Source organism: Anoplopoma fimbria, chromosome 20 (genome assembly GCF_027596085.1).
Source record: "Anoplopoma fimbria isolate UVic2021 breed Golden Eagle Sablefish chromosome 20, Afim_UVic_2022, whole genome shotgun sequence".
Lineage (NCBI taxonomy): Eukaryota > Metazoa > Chordata > Actinopteri > Perciformes > Anoplopomatidae > Anoplopoma > Anoplopoma fimbria.
Genome location: NC_072468.1, coordinates 23,740,571 through 23,758,977, shown reverse-complemented (window position 1 = coordinate 23,758,977; position 18,407 = coordinate 23,740,571). Strand labels below are relative to the sequence as shown.

The following is an 18,407-nucleotide window of genomic DNA, read 5'->3' as shown; positions in this document are numbered from 1 at the left end:
AGAGAGAGGAAGGGAAAAAAAACCGAATCAGGAAAAGAAAGAGAGGGAGAGAGAAAGAGAGGAAGAGAGAATAAGTGAGAACAAAGCAAGACAGAAGGAATCGAAATGCAGCAAAAAGGCAGGCAGTCTGGGAATGAGTGTGTGAGTGTCAGTGAGGAAACAAAAGAGCGAGTGTCATCCACAAAGAGTGAACGGGAGGTGTAAAAGAGGAGGGAGGGACAGACAAACAACTGAATCAATCAGTGCACTCACATGCACTTAAGTAACTGTGTTACTGTCAGCTTTCTGCAGTAATCAGATTACTTAAATGTCATGTAAACAAGAATCCAGGTTTCCATAATTAGGGTATGCGATTAGAGAAACCTGATCACCTCGCTAAATTTCTCCTGGAGAAAAGACTTCGGACTGGGAAAGAGTCAGTGTGACAGCAGGGCGGCGGGATGAAAGGAAAGATGGGGCGATGCAAAAGAGTTTCAAAATAATTTAATTATTATTAATAAGTCTGACTAGAATTTAAAACACACAGTATCCTCCATAACTATAAATAAATCAGGTTTAACAAAAAAATCAGTGTGTTCTCTCGCTGCGGAGCCTGTCCTCTCACTGCGCTATCAGTCCAAATGTTCAAACACACACACACACACACACACAAAATTTAATTAAACATCGCGGAACAACTTTTATAACCAAAACTCTCCCAAAATAAGGTTGTGGGGGATGGGAGTGAATACAAAGTGGAGATAATAATACAGCAGTAACAAGAATGAAAAAAACTCTGCCATTAATGCCAATGCAAATAATGTCAAATCAAAGATGGGGCCAGAGATTTATCTTCATTTCTAATCAGAGTGCTTTCGAAGCAGCAGAAGATTTGTTAAGAGATGTTACAGCTAGTGATTAAAACAACTCTTCTACCACCGGCGGCACTGAGCGCTCCGCTGCTGAGCAGTTCTCTAGAAATCCTACACTACATTTCATTTAACAAGGTTTGTATTGATGTTAAAGGAAGATACTTCTGTCCGTCTGATTAGACAATACTCTTTTTTTCCTTGACGTAACGCTGTTTTTTTGCCATTTGGATACGGAGCGACATTAGCATTCATTTGAAGTAAGTCTGCTTTTAGCTCAGTTTTGGTCTCCACCAGCTCCCGTGGGAAATATCTGGCTCTTTATGCTCAGTTCACGTTGCACTACTTTAAGCCTGATTTTTCCAATCGGCAACAGTTTTTGAGATCCCTGACAAAAGCTGAATTCAAATCAGAGGCAAATTGGTGTTGGCGATCTCAAATGAACCCTTCCTCCTAGAAAATAAATTATCATTCAACTAAAGGGCACTCAATTATGTTTTTTAGGGAAAACATATTTTCTAAAAGATTACGGTCGCAGTTTTATAAAGTCTCAAACACCTGGTTAACATTCTAAATTGCAACAAAACAAAACAGTAATAATAGCATATCATTAATACGAAAATTGAAACAAAGCAAAACAATATACAACACAAGTGCTTGGTTATGTTTAGCAGCATTATAATATAAACATGATTTTTAGGGCTGTGCTAAATGTGAGAGCGGTTGGCGATGCATTATGGACAAAATCCCAGATATCTTGCTGGCTAAATATCTGAACCTTTAGCCAATGAGCGCTCAAGACACGGGGTGAGGAGAAACCTGACGGAGGGGTCTCTTGTAACAATAGGAACTTTACTAATTGCATGGTAATGACGTGTGGAAACGAGAAGACGAACAAGCTCAACTACAAGGAAAGTTTTGCGGATTGCTTTAACACAAAAATCGTATCTTGCACATTTAAAAACATATGTACAACATCATTTATCGTCACTTCTCGCGTCTTTTTTGTGGCAACGCTTAGTTTGTAGACCAGACCAGCTCATCTGGGATTCCCCCTGGTGAAAGATCTTGTAGTGTGACCTCCTGTCTCCGCTCAGTCATCTAGCGTTAAAACGACATAAGATCCTCCTTTACAAGAGAACATGTTGTGTAATGTGAACAGTAATCTGAAGACTTTGAAAGTCTTGTACTGTGAACTTGCTAAATGCGTCACTATGTTCACCAGCTATTGTTACTAAATTGATTGGCCTTTTGTCTTCTCATTGTCATGTAGTGCTTGGCAGAAAGCACGCGGTCTTGTTTTATAGCTTTGCGGCTGAAAATGAGGCTGAGAGCAGTGACAGAAAACCAAAAAAGTAAAGAAGTTGGCCTCGTAAAAACCAAAACAACAAGCTGAAAGAAGATAAAACGCTCCGAGGAGCCGAGGGAAGCTGCAAAATCGGGTGAAAATTCTCTTTCAATTTCCAACATAACATTTGAAACGTGCTGAGTGAAAAGGAGAAAAACAATAAGAGGCAAAAAGAGTAAAGTGAGGAGAGGCAGCGCAAGAGAGAAAAAAAAACCACTGCAAAGATATTTAGCCAACTGAGATGGAAACACACACCGAGTGAAAAAGAGAGAGAGAGAGAGAGATAAGGAAGAGAAAGAACCAGGGGAGAGCGGGAGAACAGTCAGAATAAAAAGGCAAAAAGAAAAAGGAGCGAGCCGGAGATGGAAGCAGGGAAAAGGGGAATAAGATCAAATAAAACGAGAGACAGAGGGGGGAAAGCAAAGGAGTGAGAGTGAGAGAAGCAGAGTTGACACATAAAACAAAGATGAGACACCTAGAGAGAGACACGCTCGTTTGTGGAGAGGGGAGGCTGTTGCTGAAAAAAATGCAGATAGACACCTCGTAAAAAAAAAAAGAAAGACAGAAAAGAAAGAAGCGAAGGGGATCCGGCGTGTGGAGGGGCCGGAGAGGAGGAGGAGGAGGAGGAGGAGGAGGAGGAGGGGAGATAGGAGGAGGGAGATAAAGGGGGAGGGGAGGGGAGAGAGAGAGAGAGAGAGAGAGAGAGAGAGAGAGAGAGAGGCAGATACAGAGGTCCACAGACAGCAGCGGCGTGCAGAGAGCTGCATGCAGACTGGCCGTTGACGCTGCAGTTGGATTTTTTTCGAAACACACACACACATGCACAGCACAGACACACACACCCCTGAAGGAGTGTATGAGACATGCCCAGGCTGCCGTCCATGGACACACACACACTGGCAGGGCACCAGAGAGGAAATACAGCAGACCCCCGAGCCTGAGGAGCTATGGAGAGCAGCATGTTCTTTGGTGAGTTTGCATTCACATGTGTAATTATGTTATCATGTGTGTGTGAGTGAGTGTGTGTGTTTTTGTGTGTGCAGATTCTTTCATCTAAATGTGTGTGTTCTCGCTTTTTCTGGACACTTAAAAAGCACTGAGAGAAGAAGAGCTTGGTTTCCATTAGAGGAAAAAAAGAGTGTGAAGTTACACACCTGGACTGTGTGTGTGTGTGTGTGTGTGTGTGTGTGTGTGTGTGTGTGTGTGTGTGTGTGTGTGTGTGTGTGTGTGTGTGTAATGCATGTGCTTTATCACAGTCTGATGCAGAGTATAAGTGCACACACTCCCCCGTCTCCTTAAGGTAAATGGGTTTTCAGGGTTGCCTGTTACTTGTTCTGCAAACTAAAAAAGATGGATAGGAGAGCCGGCTGCTGTTACAGCACGAAATAAAAAAAAAAAAAAAAAAAAAGGAAAAGAGAGGAAGGAAAGCGTGAAGTTACACACTGACGGCTCCTCTAACTGTTGAATGAACCTGCTCACCAGGTAAACCCTCTTCCTCATACTCATGTTTCTGGTTTCTTGGACTAAATCCCGGCTGGTTTAACCGAGGACACACGGGCTTTTGGATTTTTCACCGTGGCTGTTTGACCAGCTGACCGTCCAAATAAGATCGGAGATGCCAGCGTCGAGAGCCACTTGATATTCTGTGTAGGATATTTCAGAGGAAGGCCCCTTCCATTAGTTTTTATGGAGGAGGCTTAGGAAGACTTAATGCGCGAGTGGCTCCTCGTCAAGTGCTCTTCTCACGGCTGGCTTACAGTCACACAGGAGGAATAATTACACAGGGATCCCGAGTTCTGAGGGGGTGATTTGTTAAATGGAAGACTCTTTTTCTTTTTTTTCATCCAGGGGGATTAAAGCGATCCGAAGTTACAGACCGCGGCTTGTAAGAACGAGAGGGATTTTCTCTTGTTATGCCATACACAGAGCAGAGGAGTGTGAGTGTGCTGGGGAGAGTATAAATGAATAAGCTGTCAGGTGCAGAGACAAGCTTCAGCTCTTTGTGATCCACCAAAAAAGATGCCCGGTCAGGTGTGCAGCTTCTGGAGAGCAAAAAGGTGATGCAGGTGTGGTTGGGTGGTTGGGTTTTGGAATTTGGCCCCTTCTAACCCCCAAAATATCAGGAGAAAAATGAATGAGGAGAGGCTCGAGACAAGACAAGAAAAGAGCAGCTCGGTTGGGTTTCTGTGGGGTTTTTTTTACCAGATGAAATATCCTGAAACATCATCCCTCCAGCACTCAGTGTTAAACAAAACAACAAGAGGAGTAAAGGTCAGCGTTTGCGTACAGGATGTGTGCGTCACTTTAACATTTATGAATGCTGAGTGCACGACTGCACTGCACGGAGAAAAATAGATGGTATCTCATGAAAAGGACTAACAGTTCACCAAAACACTGTTTTCTGTTAAAGTGATTAATATCAGGTGACAGATACATCGTGAGACTCTTGACCTCTTTGGAACAAAGCACCAAAATGGAAACAGAGCAGAAGTGAACGCCCCTCTTGCATTAAACGCTGTCCGCATGCATCAAAAGCAGCCAGTAAAGCAACCGTAACGCAGCAGGCTAATAGGTCTTGAGTTCGTGCTGCAATCATACAACCTATTAGTGTCGTTGGGCCCCGCAGGAAATCCATCCTGTGTGTCTGGATTTGCGGTCGGGCGTTTTTAGCGGCACGTTAAACGTCTTCTTGGTTAACCTCAGATTACAGAGCACACGGGGGAAGTGGTTGTTGGATCCCAGTCAGAGGCAGCTGTGTTTATTAGCCGGCTCCACTCTACAGTATGCTAATCTGTGAGGGATGTAGGCAGCGTGTGTTTTGTGCCTGGCAGCCAAATGCTAGCCGTGCATTGGTGAGATTAAGATTTATTGGAATCTCATAAGAATGGAGAGGTTATCCTGTAAAGGTTAATTGGAAAATCAGTGAAAGTGTGGCTTTTAAACAAGAAAAAAAAAAAAGAGAGAAAATGCTTTAAATCTACCCTTTGTGCTCACTTTGTTCAATTTAATAGGGGTGAAATGATTTTATCCCCCTTGCTTGAAGGGAAGTACTGATCTCAGAGCATGTTAAGGGCCAAAGAATACAATCAGCACACTCCACCAAAACAGGACGGTGTTAATCACATCCGGAGAGTCGTCGGCATACAAATGACTCCCAGTGATATTCAGATTTATCTAATAATTGGATTTATGTTTACTGAGGGAAGTAGGAAGGTTGTGCAAGAGAGGGAGTTTTATTTTGAGCCTCTTTGGACAGATCTTATCAGAGGAGCAGCTAGGTTCAGGACACTAACGGGAGGCGGGCGGTGGAGGAGAGCAGCACAAGATGATTAATTATTAATGCCAGTCGGCGTCCTCCAGACATCATTTTAACTCTCTCCCCTCTCTCCAACATACTGCCGCAGGAGTAAGAACGCTTCAGCAGAGATAAGGGAATCTTTCAGGAAAGGGCAATGCAGAGGACGGTCGTGAAAAACACGCCATGATACAGGGTCGTCGTACGCGTCTCATCCAATGAGCTGCTCTTAATGTCTTGCACTGCTGTGTGTGTGTGTGTGTGTGTGTGTGTGTGTGTGTGTGTGTGTGTGTGTGTGTGTGTGTGTGTGTGTCGCTCCTGCGTCATTAAACACGGCCTCAAAGGGGAACAGATAAACAAAGGCCAGTGGGTGAAAACTTTTCATCAATTCTGGAACCCGTTTCAAAGATTTCCAGAAGTCAAATCGCATCTCGGTTTTTCTACATCATTACACTTCCGGGGCAAAAGCATCTCCGAAAAAAGCCGCAGGTTCATTGAGTGTCGACCGGTTCGTGTTAATTCAATTAGAAATGGTGTTTAAGAATACGAGCCCCTGAAGCACCATATCTACTGACACGATAGTGGCTCCGAAGCTGCATTCATTAGTTTTGTTTGGCCAGTCTGGAAGAAACTGGGCAAACACACACACACTCACACACATTTTAAATATTTAAAAATGACATGGATAAATGTGTTTGCAAACACGTCCAGCTGACATTCATTTGGAGTCATGTTTCTGGTGACGTGATGGATGAAGTGCAACGTACTCTCCTTCTACAGCTGTGAGTTGGTGTCCACTAAATGTCTGTCTCTTTAGCTGCTACATATTCACAAGCTCACTATTGGCGTTTGTTGGTGGGCAGGTGGCACAGAGTGGGTTTTTAGAGATTTTTTTATTAAAACAGCTGCCTGTTGCATCTGGAAATGACGCGGATGACAGCGGAGGAGTGAAACAAAATTGTGTGTAAAATCAAATTATTATTCATTATTTCCGTGATGCATATTCTTATCATGCAACAAATTGAGTATTCCAGCATAGGAATACTGCACAAAACACACAGAGAATAATGGGAAAGTTTGGTTAATATATGCACACATCAGCTGATTCCCTCTGAAGTCCATTTGCAGGTGATTTGTATTTTTTTTGGAATATCCGTTGATTTGTTGCTTTGCAGCTTTCTGTGAGGCCTAAAATACAAATCTGTGGCTACATTTTTTTACATAGACAAACATTTCACAACCTCAAATTCTTACATTTTACATTCACATTCTTGCTTTCAGCGACTCACAGTGGTAAAGTCTCCACTTCATCCACTATGTAAACACTTCAGTGCTGCTGGGAGATCGCACAGAGACTGACATATAACCTTGGCTTTTCATTTGAATGTCATTTTCTCATTATTATGTATTTGGCTTTGACCGATTTATTTTGTTTGAATCTCCTCAATAAATGCTGAAAGAAAAACTCACTACAAGACGTTGCTGAAGACCAAAAAGTGTGAATTCTTCCCTTTTCCCTCCTCGGTTTTATTCTGCCTGACTCCCGGACGTCTCCGACAGTCTTCTGCTAGTTAATTTAATGACTCTCACCAGATGACCTTTGAGTGTGGAGCGAGTCTCCCGAGCGACTCTCCATGCAAAGTAGAAGACGGTGTCTGCTGGAGAGTCTCAGCCCACCTGGGACCCGCTCTCTGCCACTGGAGTCAAAATATAGAACTCAAATATTAACTTTTTTTTTTTTTTAGGCCAAACTCAAGTTAAATATTGACACCTCTAACAAACAAAGTGATAATTATGCCATCTGTGCGTCTCTGCCAGAGCCTGATATAACAGGCTTCTTTTTCTTTTTCCGCCGGAGTGCCGGAGCATCGTGAAGCATGGCGCTCAGAGGTTGGGGTTAAAGGTCAGATAAGCAGCCAGGGCTCCTCTTTTTGTTCCGACTCTGCCCTTTTTTCCAGTGGCAACAGATGATCAGGCTTAAGAGAGTTGAAACACAATCCACTGCTGCAGGCTGGAATGCGTCTTTATGTTTGGGCATGTTTTCTGCATTGTGATTGTTGAAAGACAAACGGAGACAAAGGAAATTTGATTTACCTTATTAGACCTCAAACATGTGGAGGTTTAGGAAGGTATGTGAGGTTACGAGAGGTTCAATCCAGTAAACAGTGTGTCCACTGAGGGACAGTAGGTTCATTTACTCCAACACTCTACCTCTCAACACAGCTCTAGTGTACTTCTACTTCACCACATTTCAATACTGTTTTACTCAACTATATTTACTATCATTAGAAAGCTACAGTAACTAGTTCCTTTACAAGTCTGGATTTTTAGACATTCTTCTCTACCATCATCATCTTTATGTGCCTTCTGTATTGAGCCTGAGGAAGAGCTTTGTACTAAAAATAATAAAAGATAATTAAGAACACTTGATGGTCATGTCTCTGTTATTGTTCACATCCTCATGTATATAAAGAAACCTGTTACATTAATCATTCCATATTTATACCAGCACCCTTTTATGTAATAATTATTATATTATATATAATAGCATAGTAGTCAAATGTTCACGTTTACCCATGTGCAACATCGTAGCTTAGCCATTGAAGCTGATATTGATTCAGAAAGCCCTTTCAAAAAAGTTTTTAAAAGTCTTCTTTTGAACAGAAAGTTGCTCTTTTTCTTCCCGGAAAACTCTAAAGAAGAAAATTACTGTTAGACGTTCCGCTTTTTTGCTCCAGACCAAAATATCTCGACAACTCTTGGATTTATTGTCATGACATTTGGTTCAGTTATTGATTCTCCCCTCAGGATGAATCCTAATCTAACCAGGGTGATCCTTAAACTTTTCATCCAGCCTCATTTTCTGCTCAGAACACAAAACACAATCCCTGTCGTTAACACGTAAAATGGAACCAGACAGCCGGTACGTATCTGATCCTAGCATGGCTGTAGGCTGTTTATTAAAAACACACAATCAGATTTCAAGCATTGTTGTAGTTTAAATTAAGCAGTTAAAAGTCGCTTTTCTGCCTGGCTGCATCAACAAACCGTAACACAATAATATGATAAGTTCCCATTCTGCACAAGGACGTCTATGTGCAGGATTTTTAGATTATCGTAATGCTATTTTCACTCAAGCAAAAGATCTAAAAAACTTCATCCGCTAGTGTCAAAAGAAAAACTTGTGAAACTAAACACTTCTGTGTGATGAGTTTAAAAAAAGCTCTCAGACTTCAGCCGAGATGACACATCAGATTTCATCTCCTTTCACTCAGCGAAGCAAACAAATTCACATTTCAGTTTGTCACTCTTCATCTCGCTGCAGACTAATCCCACACGTCGGGTCTGGTGTGTGTTGTCGGACGGCCTTGTTTTGACTGTCGATGGATTTCTTTTGGGGGGGCCGAGGAGCACGAGGTGAGGCAAGCCTGCGGGCTGACGTCATGCCGGCATGTCGAGAGATGGCGCGGTTGGATGATCCCTGCAGAAGGACACGCTTTGCTAAAGTTGGGTCCAAGACGTGCCTCCACATGAGAGACGGCGTGTGTTCTTTTTCCAACAGATGGCAGCGCTCCGGCGACTGGAGGGAGAAGACAGAGTGGGGGAAGACAGAGGGAGGAGGGGGGGGGACGACAGTCTGTGGTTTTTTTCCCTTCTCTCCTCGGGTCTTTATGACTTTTGCTTTTCATTTACCCCTTACCAATGCCTGGGGACCGAAACGTGGCAAACCTTGTTTTTTATTTGTCTCGAGACGGCGGTGTGTGACTATCTGCCAGCGCTTTAGAGCCATGCTGGCTCAGAGTTCCACTGTTGTTAAATGTGCAACGATAAAAAAAAAAAAAAGAAGAAGAAAAGTCATCCCTCTGGTTCTCATTACAGCTTTACGAAATGGCTTCTTTAATTCCCAGTGTTTTGGAAGGCTGCGACGGTTTTCTCTGCCCTTTTTTTTGTTTCTTTTAAAAATCCCAGTGTTGAAATCAGCCCTGTGCTGTTTCCAATTGGTGGTTTATAAAGCGCACTGCTTGCGTAGTCTCACATGACAATAAAAGTGAAGTATTTACTCTTGTTTGTCCTAGAGATGTGAGGGCCAGGCCTCTGGGGCCATTGACTCGCCTCAGAAGACACACTGTGCCTGTTGCCGTCATCCCGCCACAGTTTGAGGGGACATTTTCAGAATGACAGCATCTGTTCCTGAGGGATAAACATCATCGTAGAATTACGCTGTGGTCATTTGAATGTGCAACTTGTATTCAGTGCGTAATTATTGTTTTCAACTTGTGGGTCTGTGTGTGAGTCATAATGGCAGAACGTGGCCCTGGACTCACCGACTGTAGCGGATTCGGACTGCTTTGCCAGGTGTTTATATTTCTGCAGACAGATTGTGTCGTTGTGATTAGCATCAAAAACCGTGCAAGAGGCAGTCATGGAACTTTACAGGTGTGTGGTTGAGATCAAACTGAAAGCTGAGTTTGAGAATGGGTTTGGCCCCGAGCAAGGGCCCTTGAAGTATTAGGAGATTTTGAAGTTGGGAAGACGCATTTGGCCCCAACACTTTACGATGTTTGGGTCTGATTGTGATTAAGAGAAGAAAACAAATTCAGAGAGTTCATGAGTCTGCAGACAATTTATCACTGACATGTCTTTGAGCCATTCTCTTGTGGAAGTAGCAACCTCAAAAAGCAAAAATACTCCATACAAGCAGAAGTCCTGCCAGCAAAAAATGTTTTAGTTAATAGATTAAATAAACATGCATAGCGTGTTCTCATTATGAAAAATCAATCCTGCCGTTATTAGTGTGTTCAGTGTGTTCATTGATAATGAAAATCTCATTGATAAAAAAAAGAAAATTCTAAGCGTGGAAGTTCCTTGTTGACCTCTTGAACAATATCTCTCGGCCTTCATCAGCTGAGATGAGGTAGAAAAGCTCTGAAAACTCTTACAAGTGGACCCTTAATTGTTATTTTGGCACTCATTGGAGATTTAGGGGCAAATCCAACATATGAACGAGGAGCTTTTGCAGCCAATAAACCTGCACAAATAAGACAAAAAGAAACCGCATAATTCTAAAAAAAAATTAAACCCATAGCCGGCTGCTAGGAAAATAACATATTGGTGCTCCTGAGCTATTTGTATGTATTTGAATTAGGTAGTAATATGCTACCTAACATGCCCCTTTCTATGCATCAAGCCTCATTGCAAAAACAGTCAGACTCACAAAGATCAGCATTAATAGACACGTGCAGTCACTTTAAAAAAAGTTGGTGGTAACTGAAGCACATTTATATGGTTTCTCTCCGTCTTCTTTAAATTCCTTGCATGAAGTTTTTAGGAATCCTTCTGCACGGCGCTGGTCAGGACTTGTAGCTCGCTGTCTGAACGTTTACATTTTTCTTCTTCCCCCTGCCATTGTTTTTCCGACTGTCTTCTTGGCGCAAAAGAAACATTTATAATTTTCCTCGTGGATGATTGCAATCAGATGTAAAGCTTTATGGCCATGTTTGCATTGTAATGTCATAAGGGCGATATCTATTGTGAATCAGACATCCAGACGAGGCAGATAGCGGTTGAAAGGGATGCAAAATTCTTGGTGCTCTCAGCAGCTGCAATCCATTCCATCATTGTGAAAGCATGGAAGATTGCGAAATCGGACATACAGAATAAAGTTAGTTAGTAATAAAAAAAAAGCCATCAAAATGGCAATAAAAGAATAAAAAAAACAATCTTTTTCATTCCCTTGACCTTGGGACCTACACAAGTTTCAACTCAATATCCACTTAATAGTTCTGGAGCTCTCAACCAGCTCTTAGAAGCTTTTAAAATCTCAGTAAAAAAAACTTGAATTGAGATTATTTTGTCACAAACTCGCATATGTTGTTAAAAGCCTGGATATTTACCCAAAAATTTGAGATGGAAAATTAAATGATGACGAGTTTGTGATGGAATAATTAAAACATTGTTAATTACAACCATTCAAATTGGAGATTTTGTGGATTTCTATGCCATTAGATGAATCACAACCAACTGTAGACAATTAGAAAAATGTTGTTTTTACTCCTGGCATTCATTTAAATCACATCAACTCATGCTGGAACTAATGTAAAGGATGTCTTGCTTTGGCGTTGTTGTTGTTGGCGCAGGTGTTAAATATTTACAGAGATGATACACGCTGCTGAGACGCTTTATTATGCAGACTAAACAAACACACTGAAGGTCCACTTGGATGCAAACCGAAGACATTTTTTGGCGGAGGTTTCCATCCCCGTCGCCGTCTGCTGTTCAACACGTTGCCTCTGCTCTCCCTCCTACAGGTAACACATGTCAAAATGGCCTCATGCCCACCTTGATGCGTCCCACCCTGCCGGCCGTCCAGACCTCGCTGGGCATGAAGCAGTTTCTCCCGTTTCCATTGGATACGAGCACGGCGGTGAGCCTCTTCCCAGGATTCAACACGGTGAGTCACATCCTTCGTTTATTCTGTGTAGTCACGACATCTGCTCACAGGCTTTCAGATGCTGTTTGACCCTCGATTATGTTGGTCTGATGTTTTGACTTTGGATATATGAATATTTTATCTCTATTTCTAATATCTATGCATAAAACATTCACATTTGAAGACATCTTTATGTAATGCTGTTATCACTCAGAGCTGAATTCTACCAGCTTTTACCTTTGAGGCAGCTTGGTTCAACCTCACTTGACCTCATTTGGTTCATGCATCTGCCATTTATTTTTTTATTTAAACTGCTCTTTTTTATAGTTCCCCCTAAAACAGCTCATTGAAATAGTGCTTTTGAAGCTTCAATGCTTTGAACTAAAGCGGAGAACATCTTTCTGTTGGAGAAATGTATGATTGTTTGATGCAAACAATCATCCAATGTATAAAAATCCCTCATCTCATCTCTTTTACATATATCTCTATTGAAATTTCTCTTTTTACGACGCAAAAAAAAAAGCAGAGGAGCTTACGTGGAAACTGTGTCATTACTCTCCTCTCCAGACAGTTTGCATTTTCAACTCTGTCGTGGAGATTTATTGACGGCTCTGTCTTTAGGCTCTCACATCAAAACTCATTAACTGAAAGCAGGTTATTTCTCTTAGAGGAATTTGGCTCTCCAGTGCCACTCATCTCCTTGTTAACGTTCACATCTGTTTTAATTTTACACAGAAACATATTTTACCACAGAAAAAATGCTGAAAGCCAGTTGGCATTCTACTTGTCCAAAACATTACGGACGTTTATTTGAAATGTGCAGTAAGTGCCGTTGCTTTAAATGTCTCTTTGAAAACCTCTAATTCTCACAGTAACAGCTAAGAGGGATGGCTTTTAGCGCATCTTTTGGGAGAAAGTTCTGAGAGCAATGAACGCTGCTCCATGTTGCTCTAGTGTCAGTTTGGAATACGATAGTCTTAATGGGTGTCACCTCCTACTGAGATTGCAGGATGGGTTTAATTTGGAGAAAGCAAAAGTTTCACTGCAGAAATGTTGCAAAGCAGCTCAAAACATTTGATGACACTTTATTCTACTGGTTTGTGATTTCTGAAATAATTGACTATTGATTTTTTTTAAGAGTTTTCTCTGTGAGAACGACCAAATTTTGTGGAAAATAGAGACAATGTTCAATCGTTACACTTTAATGAACAAACACTTATCAGGTCAGCTGTACGCGCAGAAATGTGGATTTGTTCACAACAAAGCAGACATGAAAAATTCAGCTTTTCTTTCCCTGATATTCCCGTTTTCTTCACAATTAGTACTATGTCACATAGTTATTTGACAGAAACGACGTTGAATGTTATTAGGGTAGTGTTGACACTGGAAACAAACTCAAATAATCATTCTTTTTCAGGTCTGTTGTTGTAAAGAAACACCAATCTTCTTGTGTTTTCTTTGAGTCAGTGTTGGAGATACTTGCAACAACTCTTTAACGAATTAAGCTCATTACAAAAAAGTAGCAGTATCACGATTCTGCCCCTGGTTATACTTGGTATCGGATCAAAAGCTAATTTTCCTCAAGGTCCGCTTACTGGCTTTTAAGCATAAACATTTAGTCACATGTTAACTGGATGGTCTCTGTTATCAATTCTGTCTAATATAATTCACATTTATATATAAGTAATTATTTAATAACACAATGTTACTAAACAACGTATCCGTCAAGACTCGTCGCAAAATGTTCAACGAAAAAGGAAAATGTTCACTGACAACATACTGTATTTGTGTTGAGATACAATAAGAGCTGAAGCATTTGACAGAAACGACTATTTGGATAATTGATTATGGTTATTCAAGCAAAAAAAGAAACTAAAATAATGTTTCCTTGTTCTAGCAACTAAAAAGTGATGATTTGCAACATTTCTTTGTATCCTGTCGAACCGATTATCTTTGGGATTTTGACTTTTTCAGTTTTATCTGACATTGTGCAGACCAAACCATTAATTGATAAATTGAAAAGAAAGATCAGCAGATTAATCGATGATAAAAATAATCTTTAGTTGCAGCCATGAACAAATGATTGGTTTCGGCTTTGTTAATATATTATTATATTATAGCTTGAATATGTGTCTGTTATGTTGATGTGCAAATTTAAAATGAACTCTCTTAGAGCTCATTGTTTTTTAAACAGGAGAGTCACGTTTCAGAAACCGGCCCTTTAATCGACCGTCTCTCCAGCATCAAGACGTTGTGTTAACAGCTTTCTGTAATGCAGCGGTGGCAGGTGGCTACTACACAGACCTTATTGGATTTGCAGTCGGTGAGGCACTGACTCACCCGATGTGCACTTACTGTAGCAGGAATCATGTGTTCACTATTGATCTTCTTTTTTGAAAGTAGTGAGTAATTATGAGGAAGTATGTGGTCTGGAGGCAGCTGGAATCTGCCTGGTCATCGAAAAAGTATGATGACTAAAGAAAAAACAAAAAACTCTGACCGACAAAAGTCTAAAAGTATTTTTTATTTCAGTGTGTCGTCTTTTGAATTACAAGGACAGCTCAATTTGAAATCGTCTGGAAAAAAGAGGTTGAAATATGGCGCACAGCTGCATAAGAGTGAGAAAAAAGAAACATATGAAGGATCAAAAGTTAAAAGTGGGGACCTCATGGAGAGAAGCCCAGATAACACATAGAGAGACAGAATGTTTCATGAGAAAGTTCAGGAATACAGCGTTCCTTTTGTTTTCCTGTCTACTCTATATTTAACTGACTGGTCTGCAGATAATGAGTGATTCACTGGGAAGCCTCCAAGAAGTGGAAAGCTGATACCAGATTAACACAAAATAATGAAAACCTCTCACTCTGTGTCTCACAAACACATTCTCTTTTCTGATCACCAGCAGAGCTGTAAAGGAGGTGATACGCAAAGCTTTATAATAAAGAGATCTTCTGTTCTTCAACAACATAATAAGTTTGGTTTCAAGGGTGCAACGAAAGGAGGCTGTTTGCCAGCGTGGGGGTCTGATCGGGTTTCTTCATGTGTCACACAGACGGTGGCTTCCAGGATCTTTAACATGTCTGAGAAACAGAGCTGGAAGTTATGGAATGTCAAATCAGTGCCAAAAAGGGAAAGTCCTGGATTCAAATTGTTAGTAGAGTAAATGTAAAAATAAAACTGGCAGCAAATTCTACTTAAAGTAGCAAAAGACAAGTATTTTGTTTTGATTTATCATTATGAAGTAAATTATTGGACAATGTAGAATATGAAACCATCAGCGTTTACATCGGTTCCCTACAAACTTCACTTTCACTTTGTAGTTCTGTCCGTCTCCAGGGAAAACAGAAGGAAAAGGATAGCACTTGAGTTTTTATATAGCACCTACACTTATGACGGTAATAAAATAATAATACCGCTGCAAACCTTTTATTTATTTATTGTCAACAGCAGCGCATTCCTTCTTACGTTTTTTACCTTTCATGGTAAAAGCCCCTCTACATGTTCACTGCATCGCTGCTTGTCAGAGAGCATTTCAACTCTCTGAGAGGCGACTCAACATAATGGCTTATAACTCAAGCTAAGATATCCCCAGGTAGCAGAAATTGTGGAGGTCAGACCAACTGGAGTGATGTAATTGTAAATTGTAGAAAAGATAAACAAAGTTCTTTCTAATAACTTGGAATAGTAAGTAACAAAACCTGCTACTTATTAATATTAAAAGGTGTTTGGCTCCACCTTTATCATCCCACTACAATCTGGGTTTCTAATTCAGATTGGGATTCTTGTTGTTGCTTATTGCTTTGGAGAGTATCTAGGCTGCTAGCAGTGTTATACGATTAATTAAATAGTAGATCGATTTCTTTCCTCCCCCAAAAGAAAGAACGTAGAGAAAATATGTTATCACTGTCTCCGTTTATCTGTTTGTTTGGAGACAATTGCAGCGTCCAGGTCCTGTGTTGTTGGTAGTTGCAAGGCTGTGAGAGAAAATGGAAATTGATCCGGTTGCTTTTGTGACAGCGAATGCCTTCAAAAATACAGCTTGGAAACGCCGGCTGTCTGTTGACAAAGCATCTGAAGTAAATGTACTTTCTCAGTGAGAAGAAAAATAGAGAAATAATGGGACAGAAATATGAGAAGAAGGCGATAGGGATAAAATAAAGGACAGGTTGAAGGAAGTAGGAAAGTAACGACAGAAAAAAAACAAAGGATGAAAAGAGAATAGAGATATTAGAGATATTTAATTGTTTTATCTCTTGTTAAATGTAAAATACGGAGTAAATACAGACTTAGATTCCCCTTTGAGATGTCACAGTGCAAAGTATAAAACTGTACAAATGTAAATATCAAAATATGTCCTTAAATTACTTTCTTTGCCGCCACATATGGGCAATATGGCTTCAGCCAAGCAGTTTATTAGGAGATGTGGATCTCTGATTATAAATCTTGCACAGAAACCGAGCAGCTGTTTCGATTGAGCCCAGCAGATTTTGTGATTTGCAGATGAAGCCCGGCGTTAGTTTCCATTTCAACTCCCACTGACAGTACTCTCTTTATATCTGCTGGAGATGAGGTCAGATTTTTCTTGTTTGTCTCCGGGGCTCAATAAAACATTTCCGCCCCTTTATTACAAAAACAAAACACCAAATACTCTTATAGATGTTGACAATTATTCCATTAACGCAGCAAGAACACACTTCAACCCAGGGGCATTCACATTATTGGATTTATCTTTCATATGTGGTACAAAAGACAATATGGAATATTGAAAGTGTGTGCATGTCCACACCTGCATGAAATGGGACTAATACCAAAGTCTCTTGTTGAGGAATCTTGTTTTTGGCTCAGTGATTGACACAATCGGGGAGTCTTTAGCCGGAGGGGAAGAAAGGATGTTTGTTATCTCTCTGCAATTTCTGTCTCTTGTCCCTGTGGGCCTCTTCATTCAAGGAAATGTAACAGAAAAATGTGGCTCCAAGACATAAAAAAAAAACCTCATGCATGTTACTACATGTGCTCAGAGACACAAGACGGTAAATAAAAGAAAAAAAAGGTCTTTCAGGAGGCTCAAGTTTGAAAGGAGCTTTCAGAAAAACCTGTTGTAGTGTAGAGAGTGGAGAAGAAGAAGGTCATGTTTTTATTAGCAGGTGTGGAGCAGTTTAGAGCTACTTTATAGCTGCTTCTGTTTCTTCAACCCTAACATAGGCTGTCTATAAAGAGTGGACGTAGTCAACGTGACGTCACCATTTGGTTTGTAGACTACAGTTTTGAAGCAATGAGATCAGCACAAGGAGGGTTAAAAGACAAGATGTCATGGCGTCATATTGCGTCCGATTGTTGGGGTTCAAAACATGCACATTCAAATCTGGTCTGCACTTGCCGTAAAGGCTCACTAGCTGGAGCACGATCATAGAACATGAGGATGATATATTCGGTTCACTAAGGCGTCTGCAGGGAAGGGATCATAGTAGCCTATTTTATGGGTGAGAATTATGATACAAATACAATTAAACGATCTTTAATAAAAGACCATAAACAAATGCTTTCTAAAATGGGAGAGGGCACTATCCCTTTATTTCTGTAAAAGAGTTGAAGTGCAAAGACAAAAATACAAACAACTCCCAGACCGGACAACTCCGTGGTAGAAAACTGTCGATCACAAGATAGCCCCGCCCTAAAACATATTCTTCTTTATGGTCTATTTGACTCTAAATGGACCATAATTTCCTAAATGAACATCATGCTGTATTGAAGAAGACTTGAAACTAGAGATTGAGACCATAAACTCATGTTTACAATGTTTACTGAGGGAATAAATCAAGAGAGAAGTAGAGTCATTTTCTCATAGACTTCTATATAACCAGAGGTGTCGCCCCCTGATGGACATTAAACAGAATGCATGTTAAAGGCACTTCAGCATTGGCTTCAATTTCTAGAGCCAGAGGTTGCCGCCTGAACCTTATCATCACAAAAGTTGCTGATTGATTTGATGAAGTCTGTTTTTATAGATGGTTAAATATAATTGTTCATATTAATATACATGTGTATTTTTTTATATTGTTTCATTCTTCTTTTTTTTTTTTTACAGAAATGCACAAAGAGAATGCACTTTTTTCACTTTATGTTGCAGCCTAAAGCTAACATCATTTTGGCACATTTATTGAAAAGAAAAGTAAAATATCACACAGTATCCAGATCTTTAACTCGGTACATATGTTGCTCTCCAGACAACGCAGAGGTCGTAATTTTCCCAGTTCAAATTTCCAGCCTCCAAGCGTTCCAGGTGTACAACGCCAAAACCTAAACAAAAAACCCAAGGCTGACCGTGACAAACTGATGTTTCTTTGGCAACCGTACGCACAACTGAAGTCTCAGCAGTGCAGCCTTCACATTTTTCTTTGTCGACATACATAACGTTTTTCCAAATAACTTTTGTGCAGAGAAGATGTTTACTTTAACCTTTTACCTAATAACATGGCGACATGTTTT

General features: G+C 40.6%; 1 protein-coding gene across 1 annotated transcript in view; it reads left to right on the top strand.

The window, feature by feature from the left end:
• Window positions 1-3,110: 3,110 nt before the first annotated feature.
• Window positions 3,111-18,407, top strand: part of znf385d (zinc finger protein 385D) — a 72,305-nt gene continuing 57,008 nt past the window's right edge. The window contains exons 1-2 of the mRNA XM_054621973.1: window positions 3,111-3,165; window positions 11,800-11,942. Coding sequence (XP_054477948.1) covers window positions 3,144-3,165; window positions 11,800-11,942 — 165 coding nt within the window. The 5' untranslated portion in view covers window positions 3,111-3,143. The remainder of the gene's footprint in view (window positions 3,166-11,799; window positions 11,943-18,407) is intronic.